Raw genomic sequence first — 15,533 nt, 5'->3', positions numbered from 1 at the left:
TGCATCTCATTACATATACATCACAAGTGCAGCACATAAAGCACATTAAGGAGAGATGTTATTTTAAAATGATGAAAATTGCTACGAAATCAGGAGGGAATGTCATTAATATTGTACGTTCTACCAGCAAAGATTTTCCTTTAAAAGACATTTAAATGTTTCAGTGGCCTTTAAAATACTTCGCTTTGTGTTTAAAATCTTAATTTCAATTGGCCTTTCAATTTAATTGTGTGATTTAATACCTACCATGCTTCCAATGCTATTTATTTATATTCCACTGCTTATGGATTGCAGAGTGTTTTAATTTTAATTTTATTTATTTATTGTAACTTATTTTTATCTAATGGATGTGTTAATATCGCTGAATGCACAAAGAATTGCCTTTCAATATTATAGTCAAGAGCTTATATTTTATTTGGGATGACATGTTAAAATATCTTTATCTCAACGAATAAAACTTTGCATGTTCAGCATACCGCTAATCCCGCAAACATTAATAATACGTTTTAAAACAGTTATATCAAGCTACCGTTACCACTCAACAATTCAAAATTATGATATTATTATAATACATGTAATAATATTATTTCAAATTATGTCTGACATTCAAGGTAGGTTGGTTAAGGGACATCTGAATTAACGGTATATGAAATTTGAAAATATTTCTAGGTTGAAATATTCCTCTGAGGCTTGGGGTGATCAGATGGAAACCGGATGACTGGATGTCAGAGGACTCGCTCGGTTCCTGCAAGTAAACCCAGTCCCATTAAAAACCAGTCATCTTTCACTTCAGCACGGCGCCCAGAGGCAGCACCGTCCTCTGAACTGTCAGGGCTGAAAGCAGACAGAGCGACTGGGGGAGCTACAGATAAAAGCAAAAGGTAAACACACACAATATCTTTGCCATGGAAGCAAAATACATCCAAGTTTCATTTACGAAAACAGAAACAGAAAGGCTTTGTTACTGAGATTGTGCAAAAGCATTATTTCTTTTATATCAATAATTATAATCATCTAAGCAAAACTGAGTTTAAATATGTGCATATTAATCCTATATCATAAACTAACAAACCTCCAAACCCGATAATCTTAGACACGTCCAATGAATCTGCAGGAACAGTCTTCACGTCACTGCTCCTTCAACTATCCCTTTAGATAAAGTCTTGTCCTGGTATAACCCAACACACTTACACTGGGTGTGTTGGACACACACACAGAGACAGCGAGAGAAGGGACTGTGTCAAACCGGAGCTGGTGGCCGTCTCCTGGGGTCGTGCATATCAGAGAAAGCGAGAGATGAGTGTGAGAGTTTAGCTGCATGCTGGGGATGTGATGGGTCGGGGGGATTACGACAGTGGGTGTGAAATGACAGGTGGGGGTCAGTGGAGGACACCAGGTAGTGACGCAGCAGCGGCAGGGACTATGCACGGGAGAAGGAGAAGATTCTGGACAATTACAATAATCTAAGACGTCTTTGTGGTACAAATTCTATATGAGATAATTTATCTGTAATTTTGCTGTAGCGCATTGAGGTGTTGATAGATTAAAGTTACTTTATATACAATTCATTATTTTAGTCCAGTGGCTCCAAACCTAGGCGTCGCCTTCTCCATAATTCAGAGGTATTGTGAACTGGTGACTTGATGAATTTTTTTTCTTTTTTTGGACAGAAAATCACTACTTAATGTATAATCAAAAAGTAGACCTAACCCCCAAAATTGCACTACGTAAATATCTTCATGACATTCCATCACTGACATCCAGCAACCTGATTAAGATGCTGCCACAGTTCTAACTATCAATATAACAGATCGATACAATTGTTGCTGTGGCCCCGGTGAAGTAAAGTCTGGAGAAAAACAGGATTGCACAAAATAACTATTATCCCTGTTGGGTAGAGGTGTGGAAAAACAACTTAAATGTTCCTTTCCCTTTTGTTAAAGAATTTCCTGCAGAATTCAACACAGAAGAGCATCGTTTAAAAAAAGCAGTCAGCTCTTAATTAATCTGCATTTATTGTACCAATAAGTTATTTATGGTAAATCTCAGCTCAAGGCATTTTGCTCCTTTAATTTTAAGATCTGTGTCATTGAGGACAATTTCTCTTCTGCATTTACTGCAGATGGCAAATAACACCAGCGTGATCCTGTAACAACCATAAATAATTCATGTCGCCCATGTCATCTGTATTAACATAAACAGGATGCAGAAGGAGATGATCTCAGGTGGCACGACAAAAACAAATCTGTTTGTTTACCACAGGAACCATTGGAACCATTCACCGTCCTATACCTGAGCCTGGTGCAGGGTGTTCTGAATGTTTTCAGCATTTCAAAAGAAAAGCACAAATGAAAGAAAAATATTTTAAATAGACACAATAATACGACTGTAAGGCAGACAACCTCCACATCTGTGTAACAAGAACTACTAAGAGGACCAGACCCTTATACTGACAACCACTAACATATGAGGCCGAGCAGATGCAGACCCTGACCATGTTTATGGACTGTGTGAGCAGCGGTGGTTCGTCAGGGCATGACGAGGACGGAGGGATGGGGACAAAGAGGGATAAGAAGGTGGGTTAAGCCTGTTAAGCCTCCATGATCCCCTCGGAGATCCACACTTGAGTCAAACACAAGAATGAACACAGGTCACACAATCACAATGTGGGACAACCTGGGGTCACGGCCAGTAGCAGCAGCAGAAGACCACCACGTCAGGGTTTACCTGGAATCTTAGGATTTGGAAGGATTTGGGATTTTATCTCTTTTTAAATCCAAATATTCCACATAATAAGGACAGAAATGCAATATACATCTTTATACACTGGATACAGTTTGGAAGTGTTGAAATTGGAATTAGATCTAAACAGCTCATTAGGCCCATTAATAAGGCCAATTAGCAGATAATGAATGGACTGTTTTACAAATTTAACAAAAAAAAAGCTAAAACTTCAGTGGTTTCATCCTCTCAGACATGAATATTTGCTGCCTTTCTTCATCCAATACTATTGTAGCTTGAATATCCTTGGTTTTTAATCGGCACTGGAAAATTGTCACATGCATTTTTCATAATTATTCACTCTACAAATATTTCATTGACCATGATGATATAGTATAAATTGTAAAGGAAATTACAGCCTTTGCTTGTGCATCTCTGCAGGTGCATTGTTCCCACACTGGAGACCACTACTCCATAATTAGACTACTGGTAATGTTCTGTTAGTGTTGGTGAGTCAGTGGGAAACGTTCAAATGGCCATATATCTTTATCCTGCAGTGCAATGATGTCAAACAAGAAAACACAATGAGCTGTTTCACTGAAATATTTGCTGAAGTTTATCCACTTCTTTCGTAGAAAACAGGAAAAGAAACAACAACCTGAACTGGTTCACACCACTCCTCCCTTTGTGGGAACATTTAGCACAGAGAGAAAGAAGAGCAGGGGAAACGTTAAAGATATAAAAGGAATAAAAATAAAATAAAAACACTATTATGCAGATTGCAACGGCTGAACGCCAGATCCAACAACACGTTTGAGCTACAACACCGACGCTGTTCAACCTTGACACTCAAACACAGAGATCACCGCCGCCGCCGACCTCAGCAGGCAGCGTGATGGATGAGCTCTCAGACAAAGGCCGCTGCTGAATCCTCAGCTCAACACAACACAACACGGCCAGTGCAGCCACGAGTGTGACGGCCGCCATCCAACATCCTCCCATCCCGTTTACAAGCAGGATGAAAATACTGATGAGAAATCCTGCACGCTAATTTAACAGATATTTAGATCAGAGCCCTTTAATCGTCACTTGAGTTATTTACAATCAAGCACAGTTTTTTTCTTTCATTGAATTATTGTGAGTCACTGACTCTTTTGTTACAATATCATTTTACAGTGATTACACACTACAGTGTAGTAAACTGACGTATGCAATTATATGATTTAGAAGTAATAGTGTGACAACCCTTAAGCTGAGTGAAAATGTATAATCAAGCGCAGTAATTGTGAGGAAAAACAGCTGAGAAAACAAAGAGCTCATATTCACAGTTGATGTGTACAATTGTTTTCTGTCTTTTCTCAGACCAGCTCATACAAATGTTCAAATATTAAGAACGAGAGGAGATTATTATTTGTTGCAAAGTGAAAACCAGAGGTGAGACCTGAGTTTGAAGACAGAACCAAAAGGTAAAAATGGATTTTCTTTTTTCTGATTTTCTACATCCCCTAAGAAAGGCTAACTATGATGGGAAGTTGCAAAATCAACGGAAGATGTGTCCAAAATTGTTCCGGCAGAGGGCCCACAATAAAAAAAACTAACGGCAGCCGTGAAATTGTGACATTGCTTTTTCACCAACCGACCTTTTCAAATCGTGCTGGTTCACAACAAAGCCTTTTTTTGTTATGATTGAGATGTACCATCCAGGGACTAAACAGCAGCAATAACTGCTGTGGCCCTATGGACAAAGACTGCTTCAGTTTACAGTACCACACAATGACCCGGTTACGTGGACAGCAATATTCAGACTACTGGCCTTGTTCTGAATACGATATTATTCCCAGTATGATGTTTACATGAGTTGCCCATAGAATATTTCATTCAGATTCCGGTTAACATGTTAGAACAGATTCTTATTTTAATCGGGTTAATATAGGAGTATTGTGAACATAGTTTTTTAGAAAGATAACCTGAACTCAAGTACTGTGTCAGGGCAGAACTAAGGATGTTTCTTATTAAGTTATATTTTTTAAGTTCCAGGTAAAAATCTTCAGTCTTTCTATGATGTCAAATTTGTTATTAAAATAAGAAAAGAAGGGAAGATTATTTTTAAAGGCAGTTGCTACAATGGCTTTCAAGAGATGTCATATGTGTGCTCTTTAACATTGTGTTCTTAAAGCAGTTAGCGGTTCTTTAGCTTTTGGAAAACAATGACGTAAGCCTGGTTGGAAGAGGTTGTGGAGAAGTACAGAGAGACAACTTTCTGTTATCTCAACACACAGTGGTAGCATGTGACACGAGGGAAAACTGATAGTTTCCAATGTAAACCTGCTCACTGGCTGCAGCCTTCACATCTCGTCAAGGCCACAGCACAAACTGCACGATGCCGCCGATGCAGTGGGTGTTGAAAACTATTGTCTCAGTGATTACTCATTTTGTATTTCAGTATTTATGATCATCCCAGCTCCTGTCGTTAACCTGTCTGACTTTGCATACACATAAAATAGTGACTTCTTTCAAATCTTCCCGCAGGGACACACCATTCGCCTGCTTTACGAGTGAAGCATATAAACAGCTTTTTTCAGATGTGGTACATGCAGCACGTGTTACATCTCTCTGCTTTTGCACCAAACGGCAACAAAGAGCTGCATCTATACAATACAGACAAATCTCTTATTTTTCAATAAATACCTACAGGTAAGATACTATCTCTGTGCCACGATGGGGTCGTAACACGGATATAATGGTTCTGGGACATGCTGGCTTCAAAATACTTTTCTGCCCTTAGAAAGTGCAGATTGCAGAGACTACTCTTGAAGGGAGAATTAAAAGCTTAATGTAGCGCAAAGAAGGAAGGATGTTTTTTAATTGATTCTCCTGGTGACCGTCCAAAACGTGGGTGGACAAACAGATCACACTGCAGGAAGAGTCAGAGTTCAGATGAGACCATCTGCTGGGAGAATGTTCTCTGATTCCGATTTGGTTGGCAGACGACTCATAATCTGATAGCAACTCTTAAAAAAGTCTTGATTAGGGGGTTTGACTGGGATTATGAATCCTGCAGGTCTAGATTAATGGTGGGTACATAGATACTTTAAAGAGGATGGATGTTCCCATGGAAGCTGTTGTTTCAGTAATGGTTTTGCTTATAGGTAGCATCTTTTCATTAGAATGAGAAATGGGACACAACAATACACATCAAAATGGAGACACTGCCGCTATGGCGCCATATTGGTTAAAGTATAAAGATATTAAAAATAGTAAATGTTCTTTTGTTTGTTTGTGTTTTTCTTTGAGGAAATGGACAAACTAAATAGAAATAATCGAATTTTGTGATGGTGCTTTTCTTTGTTTTACCTTTTCCCCCCCTTTCATCTCATTCTCTATATAGTTGTTGTGTCCACTTGTAATCTGATTATTCTTTATGGAAGAAAACAAGACTACAGACCTTGATACCTTTAGCTTTTTTGATTCAGGGTTGAAACTGCTTCCTTAATGACTTACTTTATAAATCTGATATTCTGTTATTCCCCGTCCCAACTACTATGATGATTTAATGTGCTCAGCTAAACGGCTGTCATTCATATCTCATGATGATGTCCACCGTCAAGGAGAGGCCTGTCTCCAAGGTGACAATATTATGACTGTAAGTGTGTGTGTACCATGAAGTATGATCTATCTAAGGACACACTCCTGACCTTGATTAGTATGTAATGCATTACGATGCCACAGCCAACAAGGACACACAAGGTCAGGAAAGACACACACATCCACACCCACACACTGCATTTCACTGTGACTGTATGTGCTGTGAAAACATATTACATTTGGTTTGTTTGTTTGGTTGCTAGATGGAAAAATATACACATCCATTTTTATAGTTTAAGTATTGAGCTCTGGATCTCCTGTGCAATATATCAGATCTTGTACTGAGCTGTATTTCAGCTTCAAAAATATTGATGCAATACACATGATTTTGAGAAACAAAGTAATGTTCCCTCACTGCGGCTGGTTACAAAGTGCTGAGAGTAGCAAGTTTGAGCAAATCACACACACACGCACTCACACACACACACACACACACACACACACACACACGCACACGCACACGCACACGCACACACACACACAGTCTCTGAGGACAAATTAATAAGATATCCACGGAGGATGAAGGGAGAAAACCTCAGAAACTTGCCAGACTGGACTTTTGTTACAAATGGGTATGACCTGGAGTGTGTGTGTGTGTGTGTGTGTGTGTGTGTGTGTGTGTGTGTGTGTGTGTGTGTGTGTGTGTGTGTGTGTGTGTGTGTGTGTGTGTGTGTGTGTGTATCTTAGATGTTCTCCAGAGGCAGTGGAGCTAAACACTCTGATCATCCCAGTAATGAATGGCCCAGTGGGGAATAGCCTGTCTCATATTTAGACTTAAGGTAAAGCATAAATCAAACAAATGTGACTTGCAATAGATTAATGAATACCAATAAAAGTCTGTGTGTTTTGGTGTGTGTGTGATTGTGTGTGTGTGATTGTGTGTACGTGGCAGAAAGAAAATGTTCTTTATTTATGACAAATTATAAGGCCGTACCTTTACATAACTTTGGCCTCACACATTCAAACTTCAACAAAACTTTCTTCTGTTTGTACAAGTTATTAGAATTACCTCCAACGTGGATGAGTATGAGCTCAAAACCTACTTCTGTACTCCGGAAGGACGGACTTAAAATCCTAAGACAGTCTGATTACTGATTTATAAGATAGGCTTCTAAAACGAACATTTCCTTTAATGCTTTCTGAGTTCAGCTTATCCTTCCCCAGGACTTTTGATGCTTCGCTGATGCTGTCGTCTTTGCAGCACGTTGGCTTCGTCCTCTCTCCACCTGCCTCACTAAAGCTAGAAATCAGAGCAAGGCACTGAATCAGTGATGTCACGGAGATTTAAAATGAGAGGCTTCTCTATAGACTAATGTGTTACAGTCATAGTTTACTCCGGTTGATATCTCTTTATCTTGGTGCTACATGGGGATGCTTACGTTTGTAATGAATTAGTTCTTAAATAAATTAGACTGTAGAATAATTCCTATCAGAACTGGGAGATGTACCTGATGCTCCTATATTGATAAGATATAGAGATATATATAAAGATATATAGAAGTTAATATATGAAGCATTCTACCAGAAAAGAAAACTCCTCAGACAATAAGTTCAATGAATGTTGGTAAGACCCTTTTCATTTAAATCAAACAGAAATTTCACAATTTTCTCACCATGATGTGATTCCACTGGAAGCCGACGCATGTTCAATTATCCCAGCGTAGCCTCAATTTCTATATAATCCAATTAGAGCACTGAAAAGAATGGCATACCCACATTTACATGACAATATGATCGTTGTGGTCGTAAAATATTTCTTACTGGAAACGAGGTCACAGACCAACAATGTCCCATTCATCTGTATTTTTCTATGTGAACAACAACTCAAATGACAACATGAAAGGAGACAATGCTTCTAACACACGACCGACGCAAAAAATGAAAAACAAAACAAAATGACAACAAATATCTCCTGGTGAAAAAGTGCCGTCATTCACACAGAAGACACCAACGAAGATGTCAAGAGTGTTGGTGGCGATGGGAGCTGACGACGGTGTCGGGCTGCTGTAAACACGATTGTGTCGGCTGCACCCGGCTACTCCTCCTCTCGCCTGAATAATGCAAAGGATTTGATGCTGTTGTGAACGTGTCTGTGCAGAGAACCTCCCGCTGTGTTGTGTTGTGCATGTGCGGCAGAGTACGGGTAAACTCTGTAGCCAATTTTCCAGAGTTTACCTGCAGGTCATGTCTGAAAAGGCCTTTATTTTCCCTGCCACAAAGGACGGTTACTTGCCGGGGGGGTGGATGGTAGTAATGGTAGCTTGCCAAGAGCTTCAGCCATCACTGCATTTACAAGACAAGGGGTATACACACACACTTTAGGCAGCACTCCTTCGCCAGGGCTGATAGAAACACAGGCATTAAGTTTGGCTTCTCTTTGCAGCACTAAAGACGAGTACAGGAATGAAGTTCGGTGCTGGATTGGTTACAGCTGCTAATGCCAGGGCTGGCTAGGAAACAATGGAAAGAACTTGAATGTAATTAACTTTAAATGTCAAAAGTCTTAATTTATTTTAACACATTTGAACTTTAGCTGTGTGAGGGACGGCATACTTCAGAGAGACTGCTGGTGAAAACCGATTATTGAGCGGCTGTCCGGTTCTGAAGACTCCAACAAATGCGTCCTTTCATCCTCAAGCTACGAAGGCTCGGAGCGGCGGATCCAACTCAGGCGAACGTATCCCAGGATTCATTGGGCTTCTGTGATTCATGTTCACTCGTTCAGAGGTGAAAAGATATTAGCTGAAATGCCACAGAGGCATGTGTGTAAAAAAGCAAAGCCCACAGCTACACTTAGCATTTCCATCTGTAAGTGGACTGAATATGATATGATGACAGTGACGCCATTAAAAATGACTGATGACCCTCTATCTCAGCCTCTTCCTCACCCTCTTGTCTCCCTCATTTATACACAGCAGAGATCAAAATTAAGATCTGATCCAGCCTCATTCATTTCTGCTGAAAACCCTCCTACATTTTTAAATCTACATATTAATAATGTATTTTGGAGTTAAGGCCCCATCTGTGAATCCCAAGAAGTGATTCTCTGGAATAACTCGTAAGAGCCATATCCAATCTTTCAGTTTCCTTTAAATACGCGTCAAGGAACGTCTGAAAGTCCTGACATGATAAACCCACACGGGTGATTTCACTTATTTGGGATAATTAGACCTCACTTCAGGATTGTGCGGTGCATGCACAGACCACACGTGATTGACATCTCCCCGACTCTCTGAGCTTTTCTGCAGCTGTTGGAGTGAGATAAATAGCACATTTAAAAATCACACTGCATGAAGTCTGGTGAAATGCAGTGAACATTTCAACCTGAGCAGAAGTCTCATCGGTCTGGACAACTGGAAACACGAGTGCAAAATGTAGGAGCTGCAAACACCTGATTCCCTCATTGAATCATTGGGCGTTCAAATGAGGTCAGAATCATTCTTGGACCTCTGCTGGAAATATTCACATGCGCTTCATATCAAGTCGGAACAGCAACTTGAGTTGAAGAGTTGCTGACGTCATCACTTTAAACCAATGAACATATTTTTACAATCAGCTCTAGGTTCTAATGAGAACTTTTTGTCAGTTTGCAAACTGTTTCCATCTGTCACAAGCACCTGATACAGACGTTTTAGATTATTTATGTCTTATAACTCACACCTGATCCTTTATTCTTTGATCTTCATTATTGTGCAAATATTGGAAAGAGATGTCAAGGTGTTGTTTGAACACGTTAAACTCGTAAATTCAACAAGCTTTGTTTTCAGCGTTTATGTTTTTTTTCCCCACTTTCCGACTTCAAAGCACACGGACACACAAGGTCGGGAACAAGGACTCGGGAAATGGGAACTTCTGAGGAGCACGTGAATACACAGTGATTGTTCAGAAGTTAGGCTAAAGTGATTTCATCAAATCACACTTTCAACTTTCTTATTTTGTAAAATAGAAACAAGTGGAAGTAGCGGTTTGCACATATTTCAGATGACAAACAAACCATGACTAAAGCCTGTCTACACAACATCTACAGGAAATCTGTTGACAGTTTACTCTAAGTTTGTCTATCTCGTCTGCATTTTGATATAGTGAGTGGATTTATATTTTCAAATTTTAATTTGCCTTAATATCTTAATCACTTATGTCAGCTAAATCTTAGAGATTCATTGGACAGTCGCGCTATATTAAATCCAGAAGATGAGATGAGGAGTTTATGGCGGTCGTCAGATTGGAGAGCCCTAAATGTCCCAGAGAATCCGTCCCCTGGTGCCCTCCTCTGCTGTGGTCCGGCATGATTAAACAGAGGCCTTGGGTGGAGCGGCGAGCTGCATCATACAGTGTGTCCTAATAAATCTGCAGCCGCAGCAGAGCCAAGCCTAACATCCACAACACAGGAGGACACAGAGGGACACAGAGGGAGGGAGAGACGGAGCAAGATGGAGACGTAAAGGTGCAGGGAGATACTGGAGGGAAACATGGAGACAGCTCATAACCCACACATACACACACAAACACACACACACACACAAACACACACACACACACATACAAAACAACAAACACAATATTCCCTGATTGCACTGGACTATATGAGGGATAATATGTGGCAGATGGTCCACAATACTAATTAGCGGCCTGTCTCCTTATCGCTGTATCTATGTTGTTGTAGAAGTGTTTACAGCAGTGAAGGAGACTGTGGACCTTCTGACTTTCTTTAAAATCTGACAGAGGCAGACTGAAAGAATCCTGGGAGTAAACTACAGGCGAGAAGGGATTTCATAATGAAAGCTCATTTACCTGCACAAATATATTTTAAATTACACGTTAACAATCGCTTCCTGCCCCTTAAGCGTTTTCATTTCTGTCACTCAACTTCTTACGTAATGTTGAGTCGAGCTCGTCTCCCTGTTGGAACACCTGCGTAACGCTCAGGAGAAAACAGGCAGAGGGTTGTGGATAGAATATAAACCAGTCCTTTAACATGGATATCACCGGTGTTCACAATGACTAATGTTTGCATCAGGACGAGGTACAACCGAGGCCACAACTCAGGAGAAAGCATGTGACTGCAGACTCACACACAGACACACACACACACACACAGGGGAAAGCCCTCCTGACACGCTCACCCGCAACATAATTAACTACGGGACAGTAAATCACTGCAATGAGGGGGAACGAGGCAAATAAACAATAACCCGGGAAAAAAATCCCATCCCTTATTTGCTCCTGAAAACCCCAGAGCTGGTGCGGACAGGTCATCAGCCCCAGAGTGAGTCACGGCTCTTTATTTTTAAAAACCAATTCCTGGAAGTAGTTTGAACATTAACCATCGTGACAACCCCTGAAAAGGCTAAACCAGACGGAGGGGAAGAAAACTGCATGATGCTTAACCACATGAAAACAAGGGAAAACGAAGCAAAGCAAAGAGAGAGAGGGTCGTGTTGTGCAGCTCGCTGGTTACGTGATGCACATTAATAGTCATTTTATGGATTAAAAAATCCCTGGACTGCATTGCAAATAGGAAACAGGGTTTTTGAATCCCATACTGTCATGTCTCCTTTTAATGTTTTCTTAAGCAGAAAGTGATGACTGGCAAAAGCCCAGGGATGGAATCTCATACGGCGAGAGGTCTAGGAGGTTAACCCCCATCAAAACCAAGCTGTCAGCGCTCAGGAGCGGCGGGCGCGTTGTTGTGGTCGGAGTCGGAGTAAACAGAGCTGACGTCAGAGGAAGCGAATAAATATTCCTACTTTGAGTCCTGGAGCTGATCTGTGGACACGATTCCTCCTGCTGCGTTTATAAGAAAGCAAACAAGAGATCCTGTGAGGGAATTAAAAATCAATCTGACTGCGTGAAGACGACCCTGCACTGTCCTCTACTCCAACTGATGTAGTTTGAGGGGGAAATGTTAGTATTGGCGTTTCCATAGAAACCACATGTCTACTGGCTCCACACATCAAGAGAGGAAACTGTGAGTCTGAGGTTACCTGTTCGGAGCAACGGAGTGTAAACTGGCATTTATCAATTAAGGTCTGTTGTCAATCATGTTTTTTATCTTAGACGGTGAATGGTCTCTAATATAAACATTAAAAAGTAGTGATTATAAGTGTAGATTTCCTCCACTCTGATAATGGTGCCTCTAGTTTGATTTCTCTGACATGATGGATATTATATCCACAACACCCTGATATGTGATTTTATCCGAACAAAGACGTATAATTTTATATTGTATTTTATATTTAAATAAGTTTTCTTGCTCATCATGTGTTCTTTTATAAAGGCTGAATGATGTTGGATGTGTGTTAGTGTGAATGGCCTACAGATGAACCAGGATGCAACCATCTCAATCAATGACTGTATATGTAGCCTGTCTGTTTTATACCTGTGTAAAATGGAAGATATTCACAATTAAAGTGGTTCTGTCACTGATTGAAGGCAACTGAGCACATTTTGTGATTCACAATCAAATCAAATGATTTTTATAAATCTTAAAAGTAACTTTCTCTTTGATAAATAGATTTTATTTTGGAGAGATTTACAGAAAATGCTCGACAGCAAAGACAAAATCGGGAAAGGAAATTTCTGTCATGCAAACTGAATCTCTTGTGAGCATACGACTTTGCACCTCAACAAATCAATCAATCAATTCAAATCTAGAAAGTAGTAAAGAGGGTTGCTGCTCCTCCATGAACATACTGGACTCCGTCATAGAGTTACAATGGAAAACATACTCTGTGTGACTATGAGAAATCTCTGGATCATTTTTTTTTTTTTTTTTTAAATGTTCCCCTTTTTCAAACCAATAATTAAAAGAGCTAAAAGAGTTCAAAGAGTTAAAATGTCGACTGGTGAACACTCGCACCTCAGGATCCTACAGCAGTTCTTCTACCTACAGTAATGACAACAGTCCAGGTTCACACTCTCCTTGTCCCACAAATGAATAATGTATGTATTGGTATGACTCTTCCAGCACGTATGTACTGTACAGCTCAGGTGCTGCTGCCTGGCTCATGTGTTAAAGAATGGATGTGCTGACTGAGAGGAGGAGGAGGAGGAGGAGGAGGAGGAGGAGGAGGAGGAGGAGGAGGAGGAGGAGGAGGAGGAGGAGGAGGAGGAGGAGGAGGAGGCTGTGCTACTGTAGCAGTGCATCAGCAGAGGTGAGACTCCAGCCACCACAGCACAGTTTGCTGACTGCGTGGACAGGAGGCTGACGGAGACACACACACTCCCGATCGGTTCCATTTCTAATTGTGCTGATGCACAGAGACGTTCACACACTCATTAATGTAGAAGTGCATGAGGGGGAGAAAGGTGATGGAGCGTTCATGGCTGAAGGGCGGCTACGTCGGCCGGAGTGGGTACAGCATGTGTGTCATCTGGCTGACCCTGATGCTCTGAAAGCCTGACTGTCCTGTGGCTGCACCGCAATCCCACCACAGCTCCCACCTCACCCACCTCACCCCACCCCACCACCATCTGTAATGAACCTCTGCCGTGGAACATGCAGAATGCAGGACATTGGGAAGAGGGGAGGTGAAGTTGAGATGAGACCATGAGGAGAGATAATGAGTCCATCTGCAGGAGGAGGAGGAGGAGGAGGAGGAGGAGAGAAGGAGAGAAGGGGAGGGGGGGGCAGGGATTCAGTGCAATCTGATCAGTGAGACAAAAGAGTTGAGTGGCTCCATGCAGGCTCAGGTGCAAAGATTAGTAGAGAGAGAGAGAGAGAGAGAGAGGAGAGTTACATCACACACAAGCAAAAAACAAATCCTCAACACTATCATCATCAGCAGCATCAGCAGCAGCAGCAGCAGCAGCTCTCCCCCAGCATCACATCATGTGAGTGCAGGTCAGGGGGGGAATCCATCCTCCTGCTGGACACTAACTGCCTGGCTGCGCAAATTCCTCTGCACAAAAGAGCAGCAGCCTCCTGCATGTGCACGCAGCTCCTCTGGGATTCACACACTCTTTCCCCTCTCTGATAAAAGCCTCGGACGTGCGGTGTCCCCGCAGCCGGTGAATCACCGGATCACTGCAAGAAAACATCTTCCCTTTGTGCACCGACCTGTTTAACTCTTCACAATAAAAGCCAACTCGCGCACGGTGCATGTGACAGAGGTTAATGCAACACACCAGCACGCGCTTTTAGGAGCAGACGGCTCCAGGGGCGTGCGTGCGTTGGTGCGTGCGTGCGTGCGTGCTTGCGCTTGCTTACCCTCTGCGGCCGCAGCGCACCGGACGAGCAGTGAGAGCATCCCCGCGGCAAGGAGGCAGTGCGCGGCCACGCTTCTTCCGCCGGCTCCGCGCCAGCACCTCCTGCACCTCCCGTCTCCTCCTGCTCCTCCTCCACCTCCTCCTGCTCCTGCTCCTCCGCTGCCCGGGCTCCGCGGCGGGCACACGCCGGGCTCCGCCGCCGCGCGTCCGCTCCTCACAGCGGGAGCCATGTCCGGGGCACAAGTTGCAGAAGAAGTTTGGGTCCTAAATAATACATCGGATCGATCCAGGCGCGTGCGTGCGAGCCGGGTGCACGGGCGGCGGGTCCCGCGGTCTCCTCGCGTGTCCAGGGCTGTGAGTGGGGGGTGGGGGGGTGGGAGGGGGAGAGGGAATTAAGAAATGCGCCCTATCGCTCCGCTGCGCTCGGTCCATCCATCACCAGCATCAGCACCATCAGCACCAGCAGCTCCGTGTGGCGCAGGGCGGCGCGCACTCCCCCCCCCCTCGCCGCGGCTCTGACATCCAGCCGGTCCAGCTCAGGAGGACGCGTGCAGGTGCATGTGACGTGCACAGGTCTGTCAGTGCTGCCGTCAGTGGATGTTCCCACAGACCGTGGTCCTCCTCCTCTTCCTCCTCCTCCTCCTCCTCCTCCTGGTCGGAGTCAGTAAATCCGCCTCTGCTGATAGAACTGAGGCCACCAAAGTCACAGCTGAGCCTGCACAGCGACCCCTGCTGGTCACACTGACACACGACGTGGGTCCACTGACTGGCCTGATGTATATATATATATATAATGAAATAATTATATTACATAGTATATAATTTAATAATTATATTATATATATTTATATATATATATATATATAGAAAGAGAGAGAGAAAGAGAGAGAGAGGATGACGGTAGAGCTCATCACCTCGACGCACATATAGACATGTTCTGTCCATCCTGAGGAGTTACC

At 42.6% G+C, this 15,533-nt stretch overlaps 1 protein-coding gene across 1 annotated transcript in view; it reads right to left on the bottom strand.

Moving 5' to 3' along the window:
* Positions 1-14,615, bottom strand: part of kiaa1549lb (KIAA1549-like b) — a 58,475-nt gene extending 43,860 nt beyond the window's left edge. The window contains exon 1 of the mRNA XM_061067543.1: positions 14,576-14,615. Coding sequence (XP_060923526.1) covers positions 14,576-14,615 — 40 coding nt within the window. The remainder of the gene's footprint in view (positions 1-14,575) is intronic.
* Between the last annotated feature and the right edge of the window lie 918 nt (positions 14,616-15,533).

This window comes from Limanda limanda, chromosome 3 (assembly GCF_963576545.1).
Source record: "Limanda limanda chromosome 3, fLimLim1.1, whole genome shotgun sequence".
Lineage (NCBI taxonomy): Eukaryota > Metazoa > Chordata > Actinopteri > Pleuronectiformes > Pleuronectidae > Limanda > Limanda limanda.
Note: the sequence above shows the minus strand (reverse complement) of the source record. Positions and strands in the feature narration are given on the sequence as shown.